Source organism: Dermacentor silvarum, chromosome 7, assembly GCF_013339745.2.
Source record: "Dermacentor silvarum isolate Dsil-2018 chromosome 7, BIME_Dsil_1.4, whole genome shotgun sequence".
NCBI lineage: Eukaryota > Metazoa > Arthropoda > Arachnida > Ixodida > Ixodidae > Dermacentor > Dermacentor silvarum.
The window spans coordinates 19,187,636-19,213,240 of record NC_051160.1 but is presented as its reverse complement, the minus strand read 5'-3'; the positions used below and the strand labels follow the sequence as shown (position 1 = coordinate 19,213,240).

At 44.9% G+C, this 25,605-nt stretch overlaps 3 protein-coding genes across 3 annotated transcripts in view; 2 read left to right on the top strand and 1 right to left on the bottom strand.

Annotated features, from left to right (window-relative positions):
* The window catches only part of LOC119457650 (gem-associated protein 6), a 166,611-nt gene that overhangs the window by 4,832 nt on the left and 136,174 nt on the right, over positions 1-25,605 (top strand). The gene's annotated exons all lie outside the window — the stretch shown is intronic.
* LOC119457648 (steryl-sulfatase-like) lies at positions 803-13,072 on the bottom strand. The gene is given in 9 exon segments (XM_037719280.2): positions 803-3,114; positions 3,116-3,153; positions 4,452-4,736; positions 5,706-5,838; positions 7,547-7,828; positions 7,830-8,107; positions 8,911-9,033; positions 10,256-10,359; positions 12,182-13,072. Coding segments are annotated over 9 exon segments (1,728 nt in total). The 5' UTR covers positions 12,361-13,072; the 3' UTR covers positions 803-2,808.
* On the top strand, positions 13,202-25,324 carry LOC119457649 (translin-associated protein X). Its single transcript, XM_037719282.2, has 5 exons — positions 13,202-13,551; positions 14,129-14,363; positions 18,069-18,202; positions 21,298-21,407; positions 24,812-25,324. Exons 1-5 carry the CDS (start codon positions 13,506-13,508, stop codon positions 25,202-25,204), a joined length of 918 nt encoding a protein of 305 aa, XP_037575210.1. The 5' UTR covers positions 13,202-13,505; the 3' UTR covers positions 25,205-25,324.

Here is a 25,605-nt window from a genome sequence, read left to right as displayed (position 1 = left end):
TGTCCTTGTCTATTGTGCGCGCTAAATATTTCACTATAAACCATACAACCTGGCCCAACATATAAAAAAAATGTTAGGCAATGTTGTGCACACTAAGTCTTGCAATGTTTAATGTGATATTGGATGGAGTAAACAGTTGCAGGTGCCCCTGAGCCAATCTCCTTTCAAGAACAAGAAAACTTTATATCCAAAGGGGAGGCCAGAAGCGTTGCAGAAAAAAAGGAGACCAAGAGAGGAAAGATGCTTTCCTGTGTTGGCCTCCTTTTTTCTGCAACATTTCTGCACTCCCCTTTGCAGATAATGCCAAATCAACTAACCCAGCAGCTTACTATTCTAAAGAAAACTTTATTTAATGATGACTCTAGTTTGAGTTGTCTTGGTTTGTGGAGGTGGTGCACCCTAGTGGTGAACTGGAAAGACATGGCTTTCTCCTCCTCTCTCCTATCGTGCCTTTCACTTCTTACAGCTGGCTTCATTTGAATTCTGTCACATTAGTGGTGTCACGTTTTGGCAAGTCGATGTATAGTTCTGGCATCCACTGAGAACGCCACTAAGGGCACTAATGCTACAGACATTTGGGCTACTCAGTATGCTATAGTACTGATTGTTACTGGCAAAACGACGAAGCAAGGGAAAAAACAAAGTTTCAAATGTCTCCCCCCCCCCTTTTTTTTTTCCGTACTTGTTTTAATGTTGCACCGCTTTCCGGTAATTCTGCTGTACCACTAGGAAAGCATGAGCTCAACCACTTATATATAGGATACTTACACTATATATAAAACAGCCAATCTTGGGCACACGGAGTAAGATAAATGTTTATTATAAAATCACAACATAACATGTAACCAAACAGTAACGTTTGCAGCAACCAGGCAGTGTGGAAATAAAGGATACCCACAGAGTGAGGTTGTACCTGCAACAAGTGTTTTGTAAACATTTATGTGAGGGAGGTAGATGGCCCCTGTAACTACGCTCATTTCGGACTAGAGTATCGAGCCAGAAACATACTTATCTTTCTAACTGAATGGGCAATAGAATCAATACTGGTAGAACAACACAGAGAATATATATATGCCACACTGATTGTTTGCACTGTGGTTGTGTACAGACCAGGTAAGCTGTAGCTCCTTGAATTGGCTCATTCGTTCATATCCATGGAAAAGTATCAACGAGCATAAAATGAAGACAATGACAAGGTTAGAAATGCTCTCTCTCTCAATCACAATTGGCTCCTCCCAACAGCCTGCGCAAAGGCATCAATCGATTCAGAAATCCTATGCCGATCGCGCTCAGTGGCGATCAAAAGTGCCCGTCTGAAAACAGGTAAAACAAAACAACCACATATTTTTGCACTTTCAGCAAGGCACAGTTGCATTTATTCTCTGCGTATTTCCGTTTTGTCAAGGGCGCAAACACGCGAGAGTTGTGCCTCCTTTGCCTGACACTTGTGCACATGTACGAGTTGTGAGAGAGAAATCTGGGGGCTGCGCCTAGGTATTACTGAGGAAGACACCCTTTACTACATTCGTCCCTAGCTGATGGCAACGCACACTACACCAGAACCGGCACTTAACTTGCGTCTAAACGGGATCGCAGTGGCCGATGCAGTTTCTTGAATGGCGAAGCATACAATAAAATACATCCGTACTAACAACGAGTCATTATTCATTGGTCTGCAGCCACTAAAGGAGCACAGACGATTAATGCGATTCGAATGAAGGGCCTCCCAATCAAATTGCAGGTGCTGCAACTGCTACGCCACGAGTGAGGAGAGAGCGTATTCTGGAGTATTTATCTGTGGTTGCATGGTGCAGCTTGGCTAGGGACAAACCAGGCAAAGTGCATCCGCAGTACCTAGGCACAATCCCTAGACTTTTCTTCCTCTTGTGTGTCTAGGCCCTTGACAAAATGGAGATACACCTATTCTCCACCGTGTAATGCTTAAAGTGTGGTTGGAACCGAATTGCAATCTGTGCGGTTTCCACTTTTAGTTATAAACAGATGAAACGAAATACAGCCATGAATGCAGCTTACGTATTGTGTGGTGTGAATCGGACATACTAACACAATGATGAAAATAGGTTGGAAATATTTTCCATGCCATTGCTACTTAAAACCACGTGGTGGTTACCAATGCAAATGACATCATTGCATACAGCTGCAATGATGTCACCGGCCGTCACTTTGTGTTCAGATTAAGAGGGGCATTGATATCACTCAGAGCCTGACAGGATTGCTACGACATTGCTTAGTAAGAGAGATTCCTACGCACTAATACCTTGGCACAGCAATATTCTGGAGAGCCACAAATCAAAACGTGATTTGATGGCTATAGAGGATAATGCTGGGAGGTCCCTTACATCAGCAATTTCATGGTAACAGTCAAGTTTTGCAACATATGACTGCACTACATTTCTGTATGTGGTTTTTCGTTGACACCATTCAGATACCACAAAAACAGGTATAACAACAACAAAAAAGGTGCTAACAACAACGCTTCACTTCCAGCAATTATCAATACCAGAAACAAGATGTGAGGATAAAATTTGCACCTTAAAAAAATGTGCATTTACTCAGTGTAATTTTCCCAGCACTTTTTTCCACCGTGGCTACCAGTCGTCCAGGCACCATGGTGCAAACAAAAGTGGTTCAAAGCTCTCGTGTCAGTGCATAAATGCAGTCATGAGAGCAGTCGTAAAATTTTAAAAATCTATCCCCCCTCCTTTGGGGCACTGATGTCACACACACGCTTGGGGTCTACACTACACGAATTTGTGCAGGTCACCTACGCGTCGTTGGGAGCTTGGCTCATAAGGAAGCGGTGAGCGTGAAGTTCTCTTGGCAGGAGCAGAATGGATAGCTGCAGCACGGCTGCAACCATGGACGCCAGACAGAGTTGAGAAAGTCAAACTGCTGTGGTACGCCTTGCACTGATGCCTTATGCTTCGCAATCGCCGCCCTGGCAGCCGCCACCACTCGTGGAACGCGAGGATCGTCGCGTTCGCTAAGCGACCGTGACTCGGACGGGTCGGAGTTCAGGTGATAGACGAGTGGTGGGTCGTGCCGCAGCACGTAGTGTCCGTAGCAGTGGCAGACGTACGTGCAGCGGGCAGGGGTCGGGGCTCATGAAGTGCACCTTCCACACTCCAGAACCTGCAGTCAGTCAGGTCACACATGTGAAATCGTAAGGATGGTCATTTTACTTGCAACAGCAAGTTACACTTTTGAGTTTGCACTGGTTTGTGTCATCTTGTTTGAAGCCTCTCGCATGTGCATATGTCTAGTCGCACAAAAAGAAATGCAGAAAAATATATAAAGGCATTAAACAAAATTACAGGAGGCAATAGTCATCATACAAGTATGTTAAGTGCCTGCTAGATGACACCATAATATCGTGCCCAGCAAACACAGGGCCTCCATCTTGTAAAAGTGGACAGGACGTGCCCAGTCCTGTCCTCTTCTATTTCTGTTGTCCGTGGGTTTTTAGCGCAGTAGTATTCTCTTTTTACAAGATGAACATCCACCCACTAGTCCAACTTGCCAGCTCTACAGGGCCTCCACCAAGGCACATTGTACGTGTGCCTTGCTAGCGCAAGTTCGTCAACGGCAGCAATTGCACTTGATAATGCAGGTCCTTACTCTCAGTTTTATGTGAAGAGCTTTAGCTTTTTTTGTTTGAGAAAGATTTGCTTCTAGTGATATGTTCCACAGCAATCTACTATGCACACTGCCCTTGAGCCTATGTCACATTTTAACCTGGTTTAATGCTTCGAGTGTGGTAATGTTTTTGTACGGTGTAATGCTGTATTCGTCAAATGGTCCCAGCACCTTGTCAGACTTCCTGTAGCTCCTGGACATTTCAGTGCCCAAATGAAATCCAAAGCGAGAAGAGGGCCTTTAAAGAGAACCCCATCCACAAACAACCCAGTATAAAAAAAAGAGTTATAAGGGGCCACTTGGGCAGGAAGCATCGATGCCACCATTATTAAGTGGTACTTATTAGCACCATAGAAAATGGAATGCCGATAAGCGTAACTGGAACGTTAATCTGTTATTGCCATTTTAAGGACGTATTTCTCAAAACTGCTGCTAAGCACAGGATTCCTGTTAAATGTATTATTACTTCATTGCTGTCTGCATCAAATCTGAAATAGGCACCTGCCCTGAAGTTATTAATTACAAATTTAGTAGTAAGTGAAGCATTGTTATTTGGCTAAAATCACCCTGCAATTTTTTGTTGCAAGTAGTGTCCGCCTCTTCTGAGTAATCCAGCTGGTGTGAGATAATTGCAATATTTACAAGGGGACCTCTTTAATAACTCTGTTTCCATTAAAAGTGGTAACCTGGTATGCTTCTCCATTTGACCATGTCAGTAAGCTGCTGTTCATGACGTGAAAATGTCTACCATGTGAGCTCTCTATAGTTAAAAGCCAGAAACCATGTGTACTCACCATCGCGAGGAATGTAGCGGACAGCGTGGACATGAATGCCGCAGTAGTGGAAGAGGAACTCGTGCGAGTCAGCTGTGGACTCGTTGCGGAGCAGCGGGAGTATGTTGCTGCCGTCTATGATACGATCCCGAGGAGGCTCTGCCCCAGCCAGTGCCAGCACCGTGGGCAGCATGTCGAGCTGGCTCGTTGACACCTCAATCTTGTGGCCACGGGGAATGTGTTCCGGCCAGGAAACTACCGTGGGCACGCGAATGCCCCCTTCCCACCCTCCCATGGTCTTCCCGCCTGCATACGAAGGAAACGTGTTTGAAAGGAACAGTTGCTAATTCACGTGGGCACATCTTCGCATGACTCCACTTACATAAGTGCCATCTACAATACGCATTCACTACAGTGACAGTCTCGTCAGTAAGCCAACAGAGGGTGCTCAAATGCCACCCAATGAATAAAATCTTTTGTGTAGAAATGAAGGTACATTCTTTGCAGAGAAGTTTCGTGAATACTGACCTCGATTAGGAAATAGGAGCTCTGCTCAACTCAGTAGCCAGAACTGAACTCTCTCTCTGCAAGTTACACTTGTGACGCCTCTTGCCTAAGCCTCTTGCACATGATATGTGCCTCCAAGATACCTAGTCATGCAAAATTCAATTTTCAGTAGCAAATTACACTGGTTAGTGAAGCCTATTGTGGGTCATATGTGCCTTTACAAAATTTGACTTAGACGTTAGGGTTTCTAATGCTTCACGAAGCCTTTTGTCTGAAGCCTATCGTGTGTCCTCCAAGATGTCTAGTCACAATAAGTTTTACTTGCAACAGCAAGTTATACTTAGCATTTGCACTGATTTGTGAGCTGAAAAAACTAAAGCTGGGTGCGAGCTGAAACTTACTCTTAACAGGCCGTGAATGCAGGTGCACTGAGGAAATGGCAACAATACCCTAGTTTCCTGCGTGTAACTTGCACATGTAACACAGGCAAATATGATGACATCTCCCAGCCTTTACAAAAGACAAGATGGCAGAGCTATGAGCACATAACAGAGCTCCTGAACCGTTCATCGCTGCTTTTACTGCTGCTGCTGCTGCTTTGTCAAAGCACTGTGTGGCTTCATGGCAGTGCTTTGTGCATTTCCCTGATTCTGCACCCAAGGGCAAAATTACAGCTTAACCTGCATCCCCACTTCGCACAAATTTATTAATTTTTGGTAAGCGTTGTGGACGAGAACATGAGGTATGATTTCAATGGTGGAACGGTACCTCTGAAAATGCCATTGTAGCCACCTTCCCTCTCGCCATTTATTCCAACCTCTTGGATGTGGCCGCCATTATCAGAGGTGAAGTAGACAAACGTGTTGTTCGTCTGGCCCGTCTCCTGCAACAGTTCTGTAACCTGCGCGAAACACGGCATTGGATATCACTCTAGAATGACACTGCAGCCAGGGCACATGGATTGATTGACTGATTGATTGTAGTTCAACATCACAAATCAACACCTTGTCCATAAAAGAAGATGTATTGGGGACTCTGTATTACTTTTGACCATGCAAACTTCTCTAAATGAGCTCCCAAAGCCTGATAGACGAATCTTTTTGCATTCTGCCCCACTGGAATTTGGCAGCAGTGGCCAGGCGTAAGTAATAAGTGTGTAAATGTACTGAACCCATGTCACAAGGGCTGACATAAAATTTGCAATATCAGGGCCTTGCAAAGTGTACAGACTACAAACGCTGACAGTTAATGACTGCTGACACTTTCACTTTCCATAGCAAGGTCCCTTCCACATGCTATGGCACGTGAAACCTTATTATCCCAATTAACCATTCCTGGATTTATTTTCTGCCACAGTATTGCAGCTATGAACACCAAGTAAGTGTTTAGCTCCGTTGAATATTTTAGTGCTAAAGATCTACTGATGGTTTTTTAGTTCTAGCAACAGACAAGTGTTGGTAGAACTCAGTGGGGTTCCAACACTTCTCCCTTCTACCCCTCCGATACACGAGTCGGCTGCGCCAACGTCGGAGGGATGGAAGGGAGAGGGGTGCACGAGGCCCACGATGTGTAGGGTGATGCGACGAAGGTGTGCTATGCAGAGTGAATGGCACAAAGGAGGGTACGGTGAAGATGTGAGGCGTGCAGGCGAATGCAGCAGCTCACACCTTTTCTTTTTTAAGGATTTTTCATTCTTTTTCTTTTCGGCGCACACGCCCAGTAGCCAGGTTTAATTGTTATAAGTGATAACGCGGCATGGGAGCATTGCAGTGAGCCATATGCAAAAGTTGATGATGCATCAGCTGCTCACTGTTATAATCCAATATATTGTTATACCGGTATCGCTATAAGTGAGTTTGACTGTAATATACGCATCATTTTCATGCTGGCTAACCTGCCATGCTAACAGTTGCCATAGACAGTAGAACCAGAAGTTAAAGTGAAGCGTTTTTTGTCTCTTCCCCGAAGGTTGGCCTTCGTCGTCCTTTTCTCGCCGGATATATGCTGGGTATGTGCTGCCTGCTGTCTTGCCTAGAAGGCAACTTGGGTCACTGCGTATGGTGCCACTGGACAGGTGCCCCAACAGACGTCAGCACTGGGTATATGCCACTAAATATGAGCCCATCCATGGAACTGTGTCTAGATAAATTGTTCGTACTTCTCTGTGCATACAGCTGTCATGAACAGTCTTCTCTTGACAAGCATCATACGTCGCCTTTGTCCTCGTGCCACAGACAGCTAACAGTTACATGAGACAAGACTGTGCCCATGTCATCCGTTACTGCACCTTGCTGACTCAAAACAAGCTCCGCGTCATCTAGTTTCCGACAGTGCCTCGGATCTACTTTTTTTTCTTTTTCTTGTGTGCGTGTGTGGTTAACTCTATGGTGAAAGGGAGAGAAACTGCGACATGCAGTTACACAGCTTACTACACAGACATCTCTACCTTTTCATGTATGATAAGTGGTGGAGGTTATCTTCTTTTTATATTTATTGTGTCCTTAAACAGTCACGCCCAAATAATGGTACCCACTTCAATACAGGGTTATTCTTTCAATGGTAATTTATCGTAGGTGATCGTCGCCTATTACAGCGAAAGGTGCCCTCACCTTGCCAATGGCCCAGTCCAGCTCTTCAACGTTGTCTCCGTAGCGGCCGTGCACGCTCTTGCCGGCAAAGAACGGGTGCGAGAACAGGGCCGTGTGCACGTGGATGAAGGAGAGGAAGAGCAGGAAGGGCTTCCCTTCTGCGACTGCAGAGCGCACGAACTGCTGGGACTCGGCGACAAGTCTCTGCGTCATGCCCGGCAGCCGAAGGGGCTGCTCAACTATGTCGAAATTGCGCATAACCACGCCGTTGAGTGTTGGAATGTGCTTCACGAAGAAAATTAAGTGCAGCGGGGTCGAGGAAGAAGAGGGTAAACACAAACGACGCAAGGAGTGGTCTTCCATTGCGGAGGAGCAGGTAGGTGAGAGCAGCGCTAAGCGCCATGGCCGTGTAGCAGAAGCGGAGGAGGTTGGGAATATATGTGGTGACCACGCTGCCACTGTTGGTGCCAAAGTCCTTGAGGTTCGTCAGGGGTAGCCCATAGAAGTAGTCGAAACCATGACGCAGGGGGTGGTGGCAGGGGTCTTTCTTGGACGTGCAGTACAAGCCCAGGTGCCACTTGCCTGCAGCATTAGTTAGCAGCATTAGGAATCAAATCAAAATAAAATTGTGGAATTTAACGTATGTAAGCAACATACAATCTATGAGAGCTGTGAATTCATTCTGACCACCTGGGATTCTTCAACATGCACCTAAATCTAAGTACACCAGCGTTTTTGCATTCCATCCTGTTAGAATGTGGCCTAGGCAGCAGGGAATCGAACCCACAACCTCTTGTTCAGCAGCAGAACCATAGCCACTGAGCCAACATAGCAGATAACACCACTAAAAATCGTCCAAGAAACTTAGTTTTAAGGAAACTTCAGGTTAGGGAGCTTTTGTGCAAAGGCATGAAAACAAACCAGTCGGTGTTGAAGCTTTTTTTGGCTCCGTTCCCCCCACTTTGCTGTTTGTATGTTTCTGGCTGTTTGTGGGAGGAGAGTTGCAAATTGCTGCATTTATGATGTAATACTTGTTGAACATGATCGATTTGCAAACTCTGCAAGCTGTTTGAAGCCAGATGGACAAAGCTTAGGCAAATTCACATCATCATTATCGTCACCACAAACATAATCGGCCTATTCATGTCCACTGCAGGACGAAGGCATCTCCCAGTGATCTGCAATTGCGCTTGTCTTGCTAATTACTCAAGCTGTGCCTGCAAATTTCCTAACTTCATCACACCACCTAATTATAAGCCTTCTTCCAATACACCTCCTTTCCATTGGTACCCATTCTGTAACTCTTAATAAACCCCTGCACATTTTCAACATGCCTAGCAATTTGCCACTCAGAAGTCGGCCACTTGTAGAAAGAAGGATCTCACCTATGTATCCTGTGGAGTAGCCTTGCTGTTGAAGAATCTTGGCGAACGTCGTCTCATTTGGAGGTAGCCCGCCACTTGCTGCGACTATTATAAACACCTTGTTCTTAAAGTAGCTTTCCATGCCTGGAACACAAAGGCAATAAATCTAGAGACCCACACTGCAGGTGCAACCAGTGACTAGGAGTGAAAAACAAGCAAAGAGAAGAAAAAAAGGAGGGAAATGTGAAGTCATGCATAATGCACATGATTTAACACAACAATGGCTGATCATGTACACAAGCACTGTGTATACAACCTGTGTACGCCAAGGTTGTGCATCAACAGCAAGGACACTGATGAAAATAATGACATTTAAAATGTGTCATACATGCTAAAACAGAGCTGACTGGAATTGTGCTGTAAGTTTGAGCACCATGTGCAAGATGCTTTAGTAAAACGAGTGGTAATGTAGACGGATGGGTATTTTTACTCAGTGTGAGTATGTCATAGTATGCAGCGGGTTCACTTCGTTCATAGTTTTTCACAATTTGTAGCACCAGGCACAATTTTCGAGTGACAGGATAGGTGCTTTTGAAGCCTGCTACACTTGAAATAGTCAATGTTCTCATAGTATCTGATGTTCCTGTATGAGTTTTTGCATGGAGTCCACATTCTCTAAATATGACAAAACACACTAAAGGATTGAAAATTGTTAATCTATTAGGCAGCTGTACGCTCTTTATGATTCTGAAAATGCAGGAAATGCGGTTGAGGTAAGTTCTAAATCAATAGAATCACCTATAGCGCCTGAAAGGGTTAATTCATATATTCGTGCCACCGCTGTTTAACACTGAGCAACTTTGGCCAACGAGACAACTTTCTGCAGAGCCATTATAAGTGTTATCTATGCTCAGGGAATTCAGAGAACCACGATCATCTTTGAGCACTCAGTAACTGTAGATGCTACCGTGGGCAACTTAGACACAAACGGCAAGGTACAAAACAGAACATTTCTTGCTGTTGTATAAACACTACATGTTGCATTGCATAGGGCCTAAACTATGTGTATATGTCAAAACTGTGCAGATGTCATAAAAAAGTGGTGAAAGCAGTAAACTAAAAAAAATCACTATAGTCAGCCGTACCTTCTTGGTTCAGACAAATGTCAGAAGGCACGGAGTAGCCGATCACTTCGACTGCATCTCTCCGACTTTTTAGCAGTTTTAGCTTCCTATGTGCATCGCCTTTCAACTGGTTCCTTCGCTAGCATAAGCGTCACAAAACAAGCTGTGTGTAGGTGCACTTATGCGCCTTGGAAAATAGGCTGATTGGACAGCCAAACAACCTCTCTGGAACGAACACTTGCCTGAGCGAACGGGGTACCTGCCCGTGAGCAGCGCTGCTCTGCTTGGAGTACAAACGGCCGCAGCTGCCGTGTGATGAGTCAGCATGGCGCCATTTCGTGCCAGCCTGCAGCAAACGAAGATAATGCAGAAAGTATGAACTTGCTGGCGTGTGGATTTTTTTATGTCACAGTAACATACCTGCAAATTTGAAAATTTGCAAAATCACACGGACACCACACGGAGGAGAGGGAGGAGTGGCACGCATAGAATTTTTTTTATGCCTTGCCCTGAGCATAGGTCCGGTGAGGAATACACACGCATTCTTTTAACAATTATTCGCCTTTAGACACACAAGCAGCAGCTGCATATTGCTGACCGACTCTTTTTTGTGGTACTTCTGTGCCACGTTTCTCTCACAAACTTTGTGAGAAATATTTTTTTTGCCAAGCAACGAGGGGTAGCCGGTGCCACCTAAAGGCGTCAACTTCTCCTATTACATCATGTCAATAAAAAATAATTGAAAAACGTGACACAGCAGAGACTGACAAGCAATGCACTCTTTTCAAGTCACGGTGACCTTTTCAGTGACTTTGCCACTGCAGATTTCGTAAAAGGTTGTGACACTGGGCTAGTTGGTACAGCATCTTGTAGTGGAAAACAGTGCAAGAAACAAGTACTGAAAAACAAGTTAAATTCTGGGGTTTCGCGTGCCAAAACCACAATATTATTATGAAGCATGCCGTAGTGGGGGACTCCTGAATAATGTTGACCACCTGGGAATTTATTGCATACACGCGTGCACGATACATGGGCATTTTTGCATTTCGCCCCCATCGAAATGTGGCCGCCACGGCCGGGATTTGATCAAACAAGGACTGGGATAAACATAACACGAGCACTGTGTGTTGTTTGTACCTGCATGTTGCTTGTAAACCGAGACCAATGCCTTTCCAGGGCAGTCACTCTACCATCTGAGCTAACCAGGAGGCTAGTAGATCACAGCGCGAGGGCGAATTAATCGACAGCTCAAAGCACAGGGACACTGAATATGGCAATCAATTCTGTGGAATCCCGCAAGGTGGAGAAAGGTTCACGAAAAGGAAAATTGTTATCCACCCGAATGTGCCACAAAGCTACAAAGGACTTAATACTATTAACACTATATGTGAGATGGCCTTAACATTATGCGCAAGATCCTCAAAGGGCCAAAATCAAAACTGGTGTGAAATTGTGCTTGCACATCAGATTGACCTCAACAGTCCATCTGCTGTGCAAGCAAAATGGAGAAGAGTTTGTGTGTCTGTAAGCCACGAAGAAGGCAAGACAAACACTAGTAAATAATTGCAGGGTTCAATGTCCCAAAGCTGCATATAGTGGGCTGTGAGGGATGCACGAACACTTGTAAGCTATCCATTATTTAATACCTAGCCAAATCAGTATCAAGAACGTTGTATGCAAAATGTAAGCAATGTGTTATCTGAGACCGAGCCAAATGAGTATTGAAATTGAACATATTGTATGCAAAATGGTTCCATCAGATTCTGCAAGGTATACCATGCATGGTGATGCATGATGACCGGCTGACTTTTAAGCCATATCGTGGTTTAACTACTTTTTTATTATTTCAACGATGTTGCTAGTACTGCAGAAGAATCGACGTTTGGGCAAGTCGGTACTGGTTGAACATCTTGATGGGGCAGTGCAAATGACGAAGACACAATTAAGGAAAAATACAGGACAGTGTTGCCCTGTATTGTTCCTTCCTTGTGTCCTCGTCAGTTTGCGCTGCCCCATCAAGATGTGTTGCTGCTACAAATGATCGACCGAGTTGCGTGTTTGTTTTTTGTTTTTTTCCTCACTTTTTTTGTAAGACTTATCACTTGAGTATTGAAACAGCTAGTCCTGATAAGTAATAAGTGATACTGGCGCTTCGCCGTCGTAGATACCTGTCTATGTTCGGCGTGGATATGGTGGTATTGCCGAAGCAGCCCACGTCACCGTAACCGAGGTCGTCGGCGAGAAGCACTACGATGTTCGGACGCCGGGGGGTCGCGCACACGATGGCCGCGAGTAACAGCAGCAGCAGCAGCAGGGCAGCAGGACATCGCCGCAGAAACGACCCCATGACTCACTACGTCTACGAATCACCAAACCGCAGATCTGAGATATGTGAAATACACGTGCACAAATATCGAGCACTTGTCAATGCGACACCGGCTGATCTCGCGCGTGTGTGGACATATCTATTTGAAGGCGCATGCATGTATCTACTAAAATAGTCTTTAAAAAAGTTTTCAGAGCTAAAACAAACAAAAGCAACTGCGAACACCCGCTCCATTTAGGTCAGCGTAAAAATATCCACTGCACACATCTATTTGTATCGCATATGACAGCTGTTTGTGCATTGAGCGCGCGATCATAGCAGCAGCTGCTGGTGCACGCACGTACTGCACCGCCGTTTGGGCCGAGTTTGTGAATAATCAGTATGCATTTGGCTTGAAACAATGAAACTGTTAAATGCAGGTGTTGCCCATCGAGGACGCGCGCATTCGCGAGCTATTAAAATGTATGAGCAAAACACACGCGTCGTGACATGTATTCCCACCTTGGTACACTCCGCCGCCTCAACAGCCAACCATTTCATATTGCACCTGATAATCGCGGGGTCATCAAGTTTTTAATAGATTGTTGCTTCGCGTTATCTCCGCATTATCCTTCCATAGCGAAGGCATTTGTTGACACAGCGGTGCTGGGCAGCCCTCGGACAGCTTGCCACTCCCACCAGGTGCAGACAACTATTTTTATTGCACTGCCATGGCACTGCGATCACTCTCTTATAACGCTTGACAACAGTATCGCAAGAGGGAACGGGTGACCAATCACACTGCTCTACCATTCTGTGGCGTTCTACGGCTCTACGCACCTGATATCATGGAGGTAAAAAATACTTCCTCCATGCCTGATATCAACCGGCGCTAGCGCTTTGAGCGCCATGCGTTGGCCGGTATCCCGTATTGAAGGTTTTCCTAATATAATCCTTAGATATAAAGTGACACATTTTATTTCATAGCGCAGCTATGCGTATTTGTATTCATCTTTTTTAACAGCAAAAGCCATATCTGTCTTTCGCAAGTTTCGAATGCCTACCCGTCGGAATAGCACAATGCAGGCCTTCGTTTGTTTTCACGTCGCCGCTTTGTTGACAAGACAGCGGTCGCGTTGTGCACGCGTACTTAATTTATTGGACAGCATTTTTGAGTAAATTGAATCATGACGGGAGAAGGCAGGACTCACGACAAGGGTCATTACAATCGAGGCAAGTGCAGCGGCTGTATGTTCTTGCGAACGGTGTCCGAAAAGAAATAGAAAATGTTGCCGCGTCTGTCTTTGCTGTTTCGTCTAGCGTTCACGACTCGCGCGTTCACTCGATACATTGAACTACTGTTCGCAAAAGTTCACACATTTGCTGTAGAGAAACAGGCACCGTACTCCCCAATTATCTGTCCCAACTTATTTTGTCACTAGGCGATAGTTTCGGCTGACCGAAGTGCCTATTATCTGTCGACCAGGTCGTGGTGTTGAAGCGTTCAACCTCTGGCTTAAGACGCACGAAGAACGCGCTCTACGCTTATATTCTCTTGCAGTCAAGAACTACACCTTTCGCTTTCAACTCGCCTTTATTTTCGGCTTTAATGTGCGATGCTAACTACACAATTAATCTTGCTGTCGATAGGCAAAGTCAAAGAAATCGAAGAGGAAAAATAGTCGGTTGTGGCTTTGAAATAGCATTCAGCGCTTCACGACGAGGAAAAGAGTACTTTCTTTTGTGGTTACTTTCCCAACTTGTGGTTTACATATACGAAGAAAGCTCGAATGCCGCGCGTCTTTTGCAGGTCATGACAGAGGCCATGACAGGGGGGGTCATTGGTCCTCGCGCCACAAGCAGCGAAAGCCCGAGGATAAACGCCAGGCTGACGTGGACGAGTCCCTGCCAGTCGTCAAGATGTTCAGGGCTTTTCAAGTGGAGCTGGACGATCGCTATGACCGTTACGAGCGCCTCGTGAAACTGGGCCGCGATGTGACCATCGAGAGCAAGCGCATCATCTTCCTTCTTCATCGCATAATTAGGTTAGCATTGCCACTCCGAAGGCACACGTGGTGTATCATTACAAATGCTTTCTGCAGAGTTTGTGTCCTAATATAAATGTCCCTTGATTGAGGCTGGTGCTTCAGGCGTTTGCCACCAAAAGCTTGCTTTCATGTATTAAGTATTGTGAGAAATAAGAGACAGATAAAACTCTCGATATGTGATGGTTCATGAACAGGTGGACTCGTCTTTAAGCGCACTTCAGAGTGGATGTGACGTACAGCTCTCCCAAGAGCTTGGAGAGTGTCGCATAATATCACAAAGTGTCTAACAAAACAGCACCGTGACAGCACTTACGAAACTAGCGAAGGTAGACGTGTACATACCGAACGAGTGCCCTCCTGTTCAAACATCTGCTAGGCCATTCAGTCCGACATAGTCCTTGCTGCTTATCGGCTTGTCTATCGCTTGGAACCACTCGCTCAAATGCAGCAGATGAAAGTTACACGGCACTTGCTCAAAACCATGCGCGTGCATTTCTGCTTGTGTTCGGAACAGATACGCAGCAAGGACTACTTCGAGCTGAATGCAATGGCCTAGTGCAAGAGAGAGAGAGAGCAAGCGAGAGAGGAAAGGCAGGGAGGTTAACCAGAAGTCAGTTTCCGGTTTGCTACCCTACACTGGGGTGGGGGATAAAGGGGTTGGAGAGAGTGCAAAGAGAGAGAGAGAGAGCGAAAAAACAGAAAAAAAAGCACAGGCATTGGTAACAAAGGAGGCGTTCCAGTCACAGATGTTCACACAGGCCAGTGGACTTCAGGAACCGCAGGAGCGCTTGCACGGCCTTCTGATGCGATGTTGAGTCGCGTCGATGTTGCAGAATTGTTTCTTCCGATAACGGCTGGTCATCCAACTGGTTCAGCACGACGGAGAGCGATTGTCTCTGCACACTGTATTGTGGGCACTGACAAAGAACATGACGAATCGTTTCCGCGTCTCCACAATTGTCACATGCTGCACTGTCGGCCAGCCCTATGCGGAACGCGTAGGCATTGGTGAACGCAACGCCCAACCATAGCCTACACAGAAGGGTCGCATCTCTTCGGGGAAGTCTTGTTGGAAGTCTAAGGCTTAAGGTTGGATCCAAGGTGTATAATCGGGCGTGCATAAAATGTGGTTTATTCCAGTCTGATGAAGTGCATTGGCGTGCAAGCAGGCGGAGCATCCTTGCAGCATCTGTCCTAGACAGCGGGATCGATAGGCGCTTGTCCTGTTCATGAGCTAAACGAGCAGCTTGATCGGCACGTTCATTGCCAATAATTCCACAGTGACTTGGCAGCCACTGAAAGATTATTTCGTGTCCTTTTTCAGTCAGGTGATGTATGGCCTCTGTGATTTCGAAAACCAGCTGTTCCTGTGGACCGCGCCGTAAGGCTGACAGTAAACTCTGCAGTGCCGTCTTCGAGTCGCAGAAAACGGACCATTTGTGTGCTGGTTCATCATTAATAAAATGTAGTGCGACTCGAAGCGCTGCCAATTCTGCTGCCGTTGACGTTGTCAAGTGAGATGTTTTCATCTTGATAGTGGTGGCTTTTTCTGGGATAACGACAGCGGCGGTAGAGCTGTTCTGCAAGACGGAACCGTCGGTGTATATGTGGGTGTAATTCCGGTACTTTTCATATAATAGGAGTAAGGTAAGCTGTTTAAGAGCCGGCGATGACATGTCTGCTTTTTTCCGGACGCCAGGTACTGTCAGGTTGATCGTTGGCTGAATGAGGCACCAAGGAGGAGTGGAAGGTCTCGCGGCTGGTGTGAAGCAAGATGGTATAGCCTCACGATGTGCGGATACCGTTCGGCAGAACGAGGCGTGTGGTCTCTCCGCAGGTAGAGAGGCTAGATGGTGGCAAGGAGTCCGTGCAAGGCGCCTTACGTGCATTCGTATTGCTTCAACTGCGATGTGGGTCTTTATGAGGTGGTCTCTGGCGATTGCAATAGTTGCCGCCGTTGACGCACTTCGAGGAAGACCTAGACAAATCCGCAGCGCCTGGGCCTGCACACTTTGTATAGTATGTAGGCTTGTTGTACTTGCGTTAGTCAATGCTGGCAAGCTGTACCGCAAGAAGCCAAGAAAAAGTACTCTATATAATCGAAGCATAGCGCTTGTCGACATTCCCCAGGTCTTTCCAGCGAAGAATTTCAAAAGGTGACAGACGCCTGTCAAGCGTTTTTTCATGTACAATACATGGGGGCTCCATGAAACGTCTCTGTCAATAATGACACCCAGGAATTTATATGACCGTACAAATGGTATCATCTGACCATTGATTAACACACTGTAATGCGTCATAGGCTTACGCGTAAATGCCACAAGTGCACATTTGTCAGATGAAATCTCCAGGCCTAGTGCAAAGTGCTCAAACAAGAGGATGCTCTGCAAGCATGCACCTAACTTTGCTACTTTTGCAGGTGTGCTCTACGGCACAACACTTGCTATTGCATTGGTCATCACTCTCATACGTATTAAGAACTTGTAGATGACTATGCTGCCATGTATTTTTGTTCCTGAAGTGCGATTGCTGCAGTCAGTAAGGTCGAACACATCTTTATTGTTCAACAGCCTCCTAACTCGTTTGCTCTTTGCAACAGTGAAATTCTGGCGCAGTATGGATACTATCAAGAAGTAGAGCAAACCCACCAGATATCGTATAGTTTCTTACAGTAGCATAAAAAGAAACCTGGCACTATCCTCTGTGCAAGCATGCTGTCACATCATGGAAATGCCGGGATACAGAAGCACACCTGCCGACTCGCTTGAAATTTCCATAAAGTTTACGAATGCAGGCTCGTTCTAAGATGATATGAATGTTTTGTAAAACATTTATGAAACTTCGCAAAAACGGTTACGGAATTTTTTATATGGAAATTCTTTACGGAATTTTCTGAAGCTTTGCTCATCCGTCATGCGTAAGAAATCTGGCACTATCCTCTGTGAAAGCATGCTGTAACATTACGAAAACGACGGGATAAGCACACCTGCTGACTCACTTGATATTTTAATAAATCATTGAAACTCGTATTGTTGTCAGGATCATTTGTCTCCTTATAGTTTTTTTTTTTCTTTTTTTTTTTCTTTTTTTCTTTCTTTTGTTTTTTTTTTGCTCTTTAATCCTTTTGAATTTTTTATGACATGCCCATGCCAGGCACTCCGAGTTTTCCCCTAAGTGTGAAACAGACTGTACATGTTGCGTTGTTGAGGTGCAAGCCTTTGGAAGGTTTGGTCCTGACTCGTGCGTCTGAGGCACGAGAGAACTCCATATTTCACCATGTCACCAAAAACTCAAGCTTCGTCGTCGTGGATGAACTTGCCCTATTTGCTGAAACATAAAGTGTCACCAGAGCAGTGCATTTTTGCCGCAACTTTGACAGCACATCTTGAAACTAGATGCTCAGAATTTGACCCAAGTAGATACGCTCTTAAAACCCGCCAGCTCCAATTTGTCAATCACAATATGTGCTGTAGTCTAATTAGTTGTAACATAATTAGTTAATTTGGTTAAGTAGTCAATTATGCATTTTGATTTATTGCGCAAGTAATGTTGGCTTTGTTAGTAGGATTCTATACAGAATGTAAAAAAATTCTTTATAGTATGAAAAAATGAACAACTTGGTATGTGTGAGAGAGCATGCTTATATACATCGGTCGAAGAAGATTTTTCTTTACTTTTTCCCCCCACATTTTTCTTTTACAGAGACAATCAGAAGGACAAGATACTAGCCGAAGCTGACCAGAAGCTCTGCGAGCTCAGTATGTTCACACTGAGAGAGATTGCTACCGAGTTGAGAGGCCAGAGCTACTACTTGTACCTGAGGGCATTTTCCCCAGGTATGTGTGCCATACATGTTCAGTTTGCCTGCACTATTTGTGCCTGTTAACAATACTCCTCCTCACGATTTGTGCACAAGCAGTTTACCTTGGAGGTGCATCTTTGTGGCCCCGTCCATTGTTATAGTGTTCTGTATCCAAGCACAAGTTTGCAGGTTTGAATCCCAGCTCGTGGTGACTGCAACCTGATGGGCGTACAATGCACTCATGATGGGCGTACAATTGTTGCTCATGCACGTAGATTTAAGTACACCGGCTTGTTTCCACTCGGATTACTTACAGAAGTAGCATGTCACAGCGTGTTTGGTTCCATAACTTCTTTAGATGCAGTGCTTGCCTGCTTCGCACAAAGTAAATAGGAAGTGCTATGCTTCTTCCGTGGGAGGCGTCAGACGACAAATGCAGATTTTCTCAGCAGAAGGAACAGAGAAGACGGTGCAACTGCACTGCACTCTGTCGTTTCCACAGCGGACATTCTGCCTTCCTAAGACAAATGGAAAGTGCCGTACCTCCTGCCAAGGTCATCTTAATTTCTCACCCATCAATAAGGGTTATGCGAAATTCTAAATGTGTGCTTCCTTCGCCCGCCTAGTTTGACACGCACAAGTTGGCAGACGTCGCCCTATAAGTTGAAAAAAATGAAAGCAGGAGGGCACAAGGTGGTGCCACCATCCTTGCCCCCATCCTTCCTTACTACATCCTTGCTGTTTGCAAGCCTACCCTGAGCCCAATGATGCCACGAGCGGAAGGTCGTCCATCTTGTGTACGGTGACCGAATAGTATGGAAAAGTCTACTTGCAGTATTTTGCATATCTCCTATTGCCCCAGGTGACACATGCTTTTTATTCATGCGGGATGAAGCGGGCAAATACTGCATCCAGAAGTGGCACTGAACAAATGCGGATGTCCGAAAAATATCCTCTTCCTTCATCAATTAATCACTCAGTAACAAACTTTATATCTTCCAAAACAAAGTGCTTGACGTTAGGACACGACATTCCATGACATTGGAATAAGTGTCACCATCACCAAAAATGGCTGCTTGATTAGTCCGAATGGCCAACCAAGACAAATCAAAATGACAGCATGCAGTACAAAGTGAAAGATGACAGAAATTGACACATCCGCAGCAACGACAACAAACAGAAAACGTATGAGCTAGTTATCTCTAGAGACGATTACAGGATAAAAAAGGTTTGTCATTAAAATGTCGGCAGAGATAATGTACAGAATATAGATTAACACAATAAATAAATTCTGGCTAAAATTGGGTCCACGTGAGGAAGGAGCAGGTAACATAGGAAGGCGGTATAATTAATCACTCGAGCATTTAAATGTTAGGCAGAGTAGGAGGAGTAAAGTCATTAAGACTAGATTGTGTGCACCTTCAGCAAGCTGGGAAGTGTGTGAGATGTCATTTGTCGTCCATATTTTGTACATGTAATGCGGCACATGCAGTTGCTTCGGGTGATTGTTGATTTGGAAGAGTAGATTGTTTAGCTGTAACTCTTTCATATAGGTGAGAGTTAACCGATCATTGAAAATGTCTGTGAATTTCAGAGTGCCAAGTTTTTCAGAGTGGTTGCGATGGGCAATGAAAGCTCACGCCACAAATAAAACGAACAATTTCTTTTTTCCGTAAAACAAAAAGAGACGGTTAGTATTTGTGGCAGAGGTAGTTACCTAAACAAGAAAGCGATAATTGAGGTGAGGGACAAAGAAGGTGTTACAAATGAAAATCTTGGTGCCGAGCGAAAGTTCTTGGATTGTACGTGTGACCAATAACCTGTGACTGCTTGCCAGCAATGAAATTGGTATGTGTGAGGACATGTCAGGATAAAATAAAAGCACGCCTGCAGCTTTAGCAGAGGTGACAACTTGAATAGTAGAAGAACCCAGCACAATGTACTTCTTTTCTTATTCTTTTTTTTTTTTTTCTCGATACAACAGTGTTTTCGTCTTATTGGTGTTGATACTTAAGAGGAAGCTTTAACTCAGGAGCTCCTTTCTAAATGCATGGGAACGGAGCAATCTTTTTTCTCTTGACAAGCACTGCACCACATTTTATAAGGTTTGTAACATTTTTTTTTTTTTTAAGTTAGAAATCTAGTGACTATAGGAAGCAAATTTTTTATTTAGGTCATCAAAAATTGTTGACAATCGCTAACTTAACTGTATTTAGCAATGAAAAATGCTAGTATTCGTTGTGTAACCTGCACCTAATAATACTACACATCAATACGAGACAAGATTGCTGTAATATACACTGCTCTGAAATATAGTACCATTATTATGGGAGTAGGGCTTTTGCAAAACCCTTGTAAACATTGTAACAAAATCACCTAAGCTGTAAATGAATACATATTTGTCCACTTCAGATACTCTAACTGATGCAGTTTACAGAACTTTGGTACCTGTCTTTGGTGCATAGTTATAGATATGAAAATATTGTACATCAATTTTTTTTTAAACTTGCTAATTTTCTGCAATTTTTGTAACACATTCCGGCCCTGAAATGAAAATTATGCTTCCTACAGTCACTAGGATTTAGCTTTCTCAATCAAACGCAACAATTATCATTCATATCGTTCCAGGGGTTGTCTCCTGAAAGCATTTGTGCATTTTACATGTATTTGAATGGGCGGCATCGAAGTTCACCTTGAGCTAAAGCTTCTTCCTATTACGCCAGTTTCCAAAGACCATAGATATATTTCCTTGAGCAATAAATAGATTTGCGGCATCTAGCCGGCACACGTTCCAGTTGCCATTCTTAGAACAACAACAAACCAAGTAAAGGCGAGCAGCAGTCGGCAATTCTTGGTTGATCCTTCCATCAAGCTGGCATCGCATGCCACGTCGATGGACAGTAGATATTAAACAAGCCCTTCTTCGGGGACTCTTTTCTGGTTGGCTCACGTGACCAAATAGGTTTTGCAGCGCTGCTGGGTGTTTGTGAAGCGAAGCATGGGGATTAGTTTTAGTTTACGAACCCTCTAAGTATTCTTTTTCACAGAATGCATCAATGGAAGGGGAACAGGATTGCTGAGATGTCATACGGGAAATGGGTGCTGTAATTTTTCATTACCTGCACGCAGGTATTCAGGAGTACGTCGAAGCAGTGACCTACTTTCACTACATCAAGGATGGCCACCTGGTCACCTTGGATGAGATCCACAAGGCCCTGGTGTATATTGAACAGGCAGAGGTAGGTACTTGTCTGCATGGCTGTACACTCCTCTTAATTCCTTGAGCATCAATTTAATAGTTGAAAAAAATGTTAATTTTTTTGGGAGCCTGAAGCGCTTGTCCGTATCTGGCCTAATGCGCATGCACTCCAGAATTCCGGTTTGTGTGACAGTCCGACTCCGAAGTTTCACGAGGGTACAGTAATAAGGGGCTGCGAGACTGTGTCGTTTGCCTGCGGGGGCCTCCCCGATTAGTGTGCGCACTTCAGATGGTTTGTCACCAGGTAACAAGAACGATGGTATTCCTTCTGTCATCCAGTCTGCACTGTTGTCACTATTTGCCTCGCATCAGGTGGAGAGAGAGGTGTGTGGTTTCTGCAGTAGTGAAAAGAAAATGCAGGCACTGCAGTTTAACTGTGTGTTTTGATAATGTCTGTAGGACACGCAAAAAAAAAAAGAAACCTTCCAGATAAAACAAATTGAAATCTTTGATTCGACCTCTGTCTTAAATTTACTTGTCCAAAACTGTTATACACACCACTACACCACGCTTTGATCGTCAAAACACCAGTTGTCTTAAGGATGCGATCTTCGTAGTCTTGCTGGTTCGTTCGATGCATTTCAGTGATTCACAAAGTTGCACGCATAATTCCACTGGATTCGAAACCGGTTCGCTTACTCAGACAATCGTCTTCGATATTTTTTGCATAATTTTATTTAGCGCTTATTTATTATTAATATTTTGCAGTAGATGTGCTCCCTTTCCTTGAGTCGAATCACATGTGTGTTACAATCTAAACAAGATCGACATTCACTGGAAGATGGAGGCTTGAAGTGGTCAAGAGTGGCCTAGCAAGGGATGTCTTGGGTTGTAGCCAACGTTTTTAACAAGGGGACTTGTCTTCACGATTAAACCCCCTCCGTACACGTTTCCACCGACCAGTTTCGAGGGCCCCGTACTAGGCCCCATTGCAAATATCGGTTATACAGTCAAAGCTCGTTAATTCGGCCCCCGTTAATTCGGATAATTCAGCCTGCTGATTCCCCCCCTTAAAAAATGTACATATGTCTATGGCAGCGAACGCGTTAAATCAGCACGAAATTACGCGTGCACTGCTTAATTTGGACTGGAGACAGGACAAGACCAGCGCTGAAGTGAGTTTTTGGAGCGCAGAAATCAGTACCGAATCGGAAACCACCCTCCATTCCGAAACCGAAAACGTACGAGGGGTCGCTGGCTAGTTCAAGGTGAATTTTTGGAGCACACATCACTACTGTCATCACTTCGAGAGAGAACGAGTGAGAACGAGAATGACGCACATGCGCATTCTTCAACGTCCTTTCTTTCGTGTGTGCACGCGTGGTGTTGCTGTTGTGTTGCGCTCCGCTGTGATGGCGACGCCTGCTAAGCGGGCTAAGTACGTGGCCAAGGACTTGAGGACTAAGAAAAATTCTGAAGGCGCTGGATGAAGGCATCTCCTGTGAAGAGGTTGCCTCGATGCTCCGTGTAACACGCTTGCACTGGAGGGATTGGCACATGTGCAAAAAGTCGTCCTTGCCGCCCAGCTTTCGCCAAAAAAACAAACCATCATGGACTTCTTTACGAAGTGAAGGTATGGAGTAAAAGCCTTGTTCATATGCAGCTTTTGTTGTCCATTCGATAATTCGGCATTCGGATAATTCGGACATATTTTTTACTCCCTTTAGATCTGAATTAACGAGGTTTGACTGTATACACTGGAAGTTGTAAAACGCCGTGTGGAGGAGTGTTTTACCAAGATTCAAATTACCAATTTTTCAAATCAGTTCATTATTGGAGGAGATAGAAGAATTGAGCTGTCTTGTGACCATGCCGGCCAGAAGGCGAGCATCACTGCCAACGAAGACGCAATCTCCCTTTACTTCGAGTAGTGTTCGCAAGCAGTGCCCCTTCCCTGCCTTCTCCCATGCCGGAGCCGAAGTACCACGTCACGCTCACACATCGAGCCTAGCCTCCTTTTTTTTTTTTTTTTGCGTCCTGTTTCATTGCGTGGTGCATTTGCAGCGGCAGCATTTCACCTTCCACGTTGGGTGATTACTCGAGATAATGTGTCATGGTGGGTGATGTGGCTAGCATTGTGTCTTATGTCACGGCATTTGTGCCTGTGACCTTGACTTTCTGGCAGGGAATGTAGCCACCTCAAGAGGGAACGTGTGTCGCATTTGGTTTAAAATTTCAACTGTTTTCACGGGTGCACAGCGCTGTAATACTTTGCAGACATGAAACGTCAGCTAATGATGTTATAGGCTACTGTTGTCTGTTTAAAATGGCCAAACATGGTCAGGGGCCCTTTAAGAGGAAGCTTTAGCTCCATGGCCAATTTTAATTTGCCTACTCAAGTGCCCGTAGAACACAGAAATGCTTTTGTGAGACAATCGCTAGACCAATTTAAACAGAATTTGTACCGTTTGAGAAAGTTTAATTCTACTGACTTTAAGAAGCAGAATTTTCATCTAGGGCTGAATTTTTTCTAAAGATTTCCGAAAATTGCTAGGCTTAAAAATTGTGCAGATCTCGCGGACTGTGGGAATCGATGTAACCAAAGCTTTCTGTGCTGTTTGCTTTGATTGACAATAATTAGCGGTGATGTTGACGGTTATGTTTCATTTTTTTAACGTTTAATCCAACATGAGAGTGGTGAATTCATGACGTTACCTTGCATGCACCACTGCTCTTTGTATGCATAGTACACAGAACACACAAGGGGAGGTGTTTGCTTGAGCCGTTATTGTGCGGCATACTTTACGCTTTGCACTGTACGTGAACATTTCCTATGTTCTGTGTATTGCTATTAGCTTTGAGTGCATTTTTTGCCCCTCCTGCTGGGGCCCACATCGGGCCTGCAGTATCTTGTAAATAAAATAAATCAATAAAAACAACACCAGCTACAATTCGTAGATTGCAATATGTGCCGTAAAGTAATTGATTCAAAAGAAAATTAGTGGATTTTGGATAATGACTTGAATATGTGTTTCGATTTCTCATGCAAGTAAGGTCCGCCACTCTGAATAATCCAGCTCAAGGACACACGCACTTCACGGTGGGGCTGCCAGGTGGCACAGCAAGTCGAGAGGGAAGCGCGAGAGAGGAGCCCTGGCTGCAGTGCATGCATCACACATAACGCGTTTCATCTGTGGAAATACAATGTGTCACTACATTGCTTCACTGCTAATCGCACTAACGTCAACAGTCATCTTCAGATGGAATTTCTACTAGAATTTTTTTGTGGAAAGCTCTGGTAAAGAGGGTTTGGATATACTTGGCACTTTTTTTTTTTTCTCGTTTCTTTTGGTAGCTGCAATCCAACCTGTAGCTGCTCTGTGTATAGTTCTGGAAGAGAAGTCATTCACTCAAAGTTCAGAGCAAATATTTTCATTCATGCAGGAAGCCGAGAGCGAGATGGCCAATGAACCCGCGTCACAGTCGCCACCTGGCAAGTTTTCTCTGGAAATCACTCCACTGGACTACATGCTGGGCGTCGCCGACCTGACGGGCGAACTGATGCGCAAGTGCATCAACGCGGTCGGCCAGGGTAACCTGGAGGAACCGTTCGTGCTGTGCCGTTTCCTCCGCGACGTGTACACGGGTTTTCTCGGGTTCGGGAACACCGCCGGTCGAGAGATGAGCCGCAAGGTGTGGACGCTCTTCCAGAGCGTTCGCAAAGTCGAGAACGCCTGCTACACCATCAAGGTCCGCGGCTCGGAGATGCCCAGTCACATGCTCGCGGACATGTTCAGTTCTCCATTGCCTGAGAAAGAATCTCCGGACTGTGGTTGAGCAAAAAATCCGCGCATTTTCTGCAGCGACACTTTGTATGTTTTTTTTTTTTCCTTTGTTGTTTGTGCAAGACACTGCCATTTGAGTGTTGGACGGTAATAAAGGGTGTTACTCCGTGTCTTTATTGCGATAGCAATTATATGTACGCTCGAGGCGCGTTCACGTCGTCGCGGTGCTGTCACGCTATCGACGGTGCATGTGCGGAATGTTAGAAACATGTCAGAAGGCCTCCAGAGAATTGACTGTGCGTTTGACTGCAAAAAACAATGAAGTTAATTTTAAGTGCACACCTTCACGTGCCTACTCTGGTGTGAGAGGAGCGGACAAAACGTTATGCTATTAAAACCTTTCAATGGGCTCTAACGAACGCCGACAGTTTTCTGTCGGTTTTACGTCATGCA

Bases quoted from the DNA above. Each gene is read 5' to 3' on its own strand.
- LOC119457649 (XM_037719282.2), top strand. From the start codon at position 13,506: ATGACGGGAGAAGGCAGGACTCACGACAAGGGTCATTACAATCGAG. The intron at 13,552-14,128 runs GCAAGTGCAGCG...CGTCTTTTGCAG, and splicing joins CAAGGGTCATTACAATCGAG to GTCATGACAGAGGCCATGAC. The intron at 18,203-21,297 runs GTATGTGTGCCA...ACCTGCACGCAG, and splicing joins CCTGAGGGCATTTTCCCCAG to GTATTCAGGAGTACGTCGAA.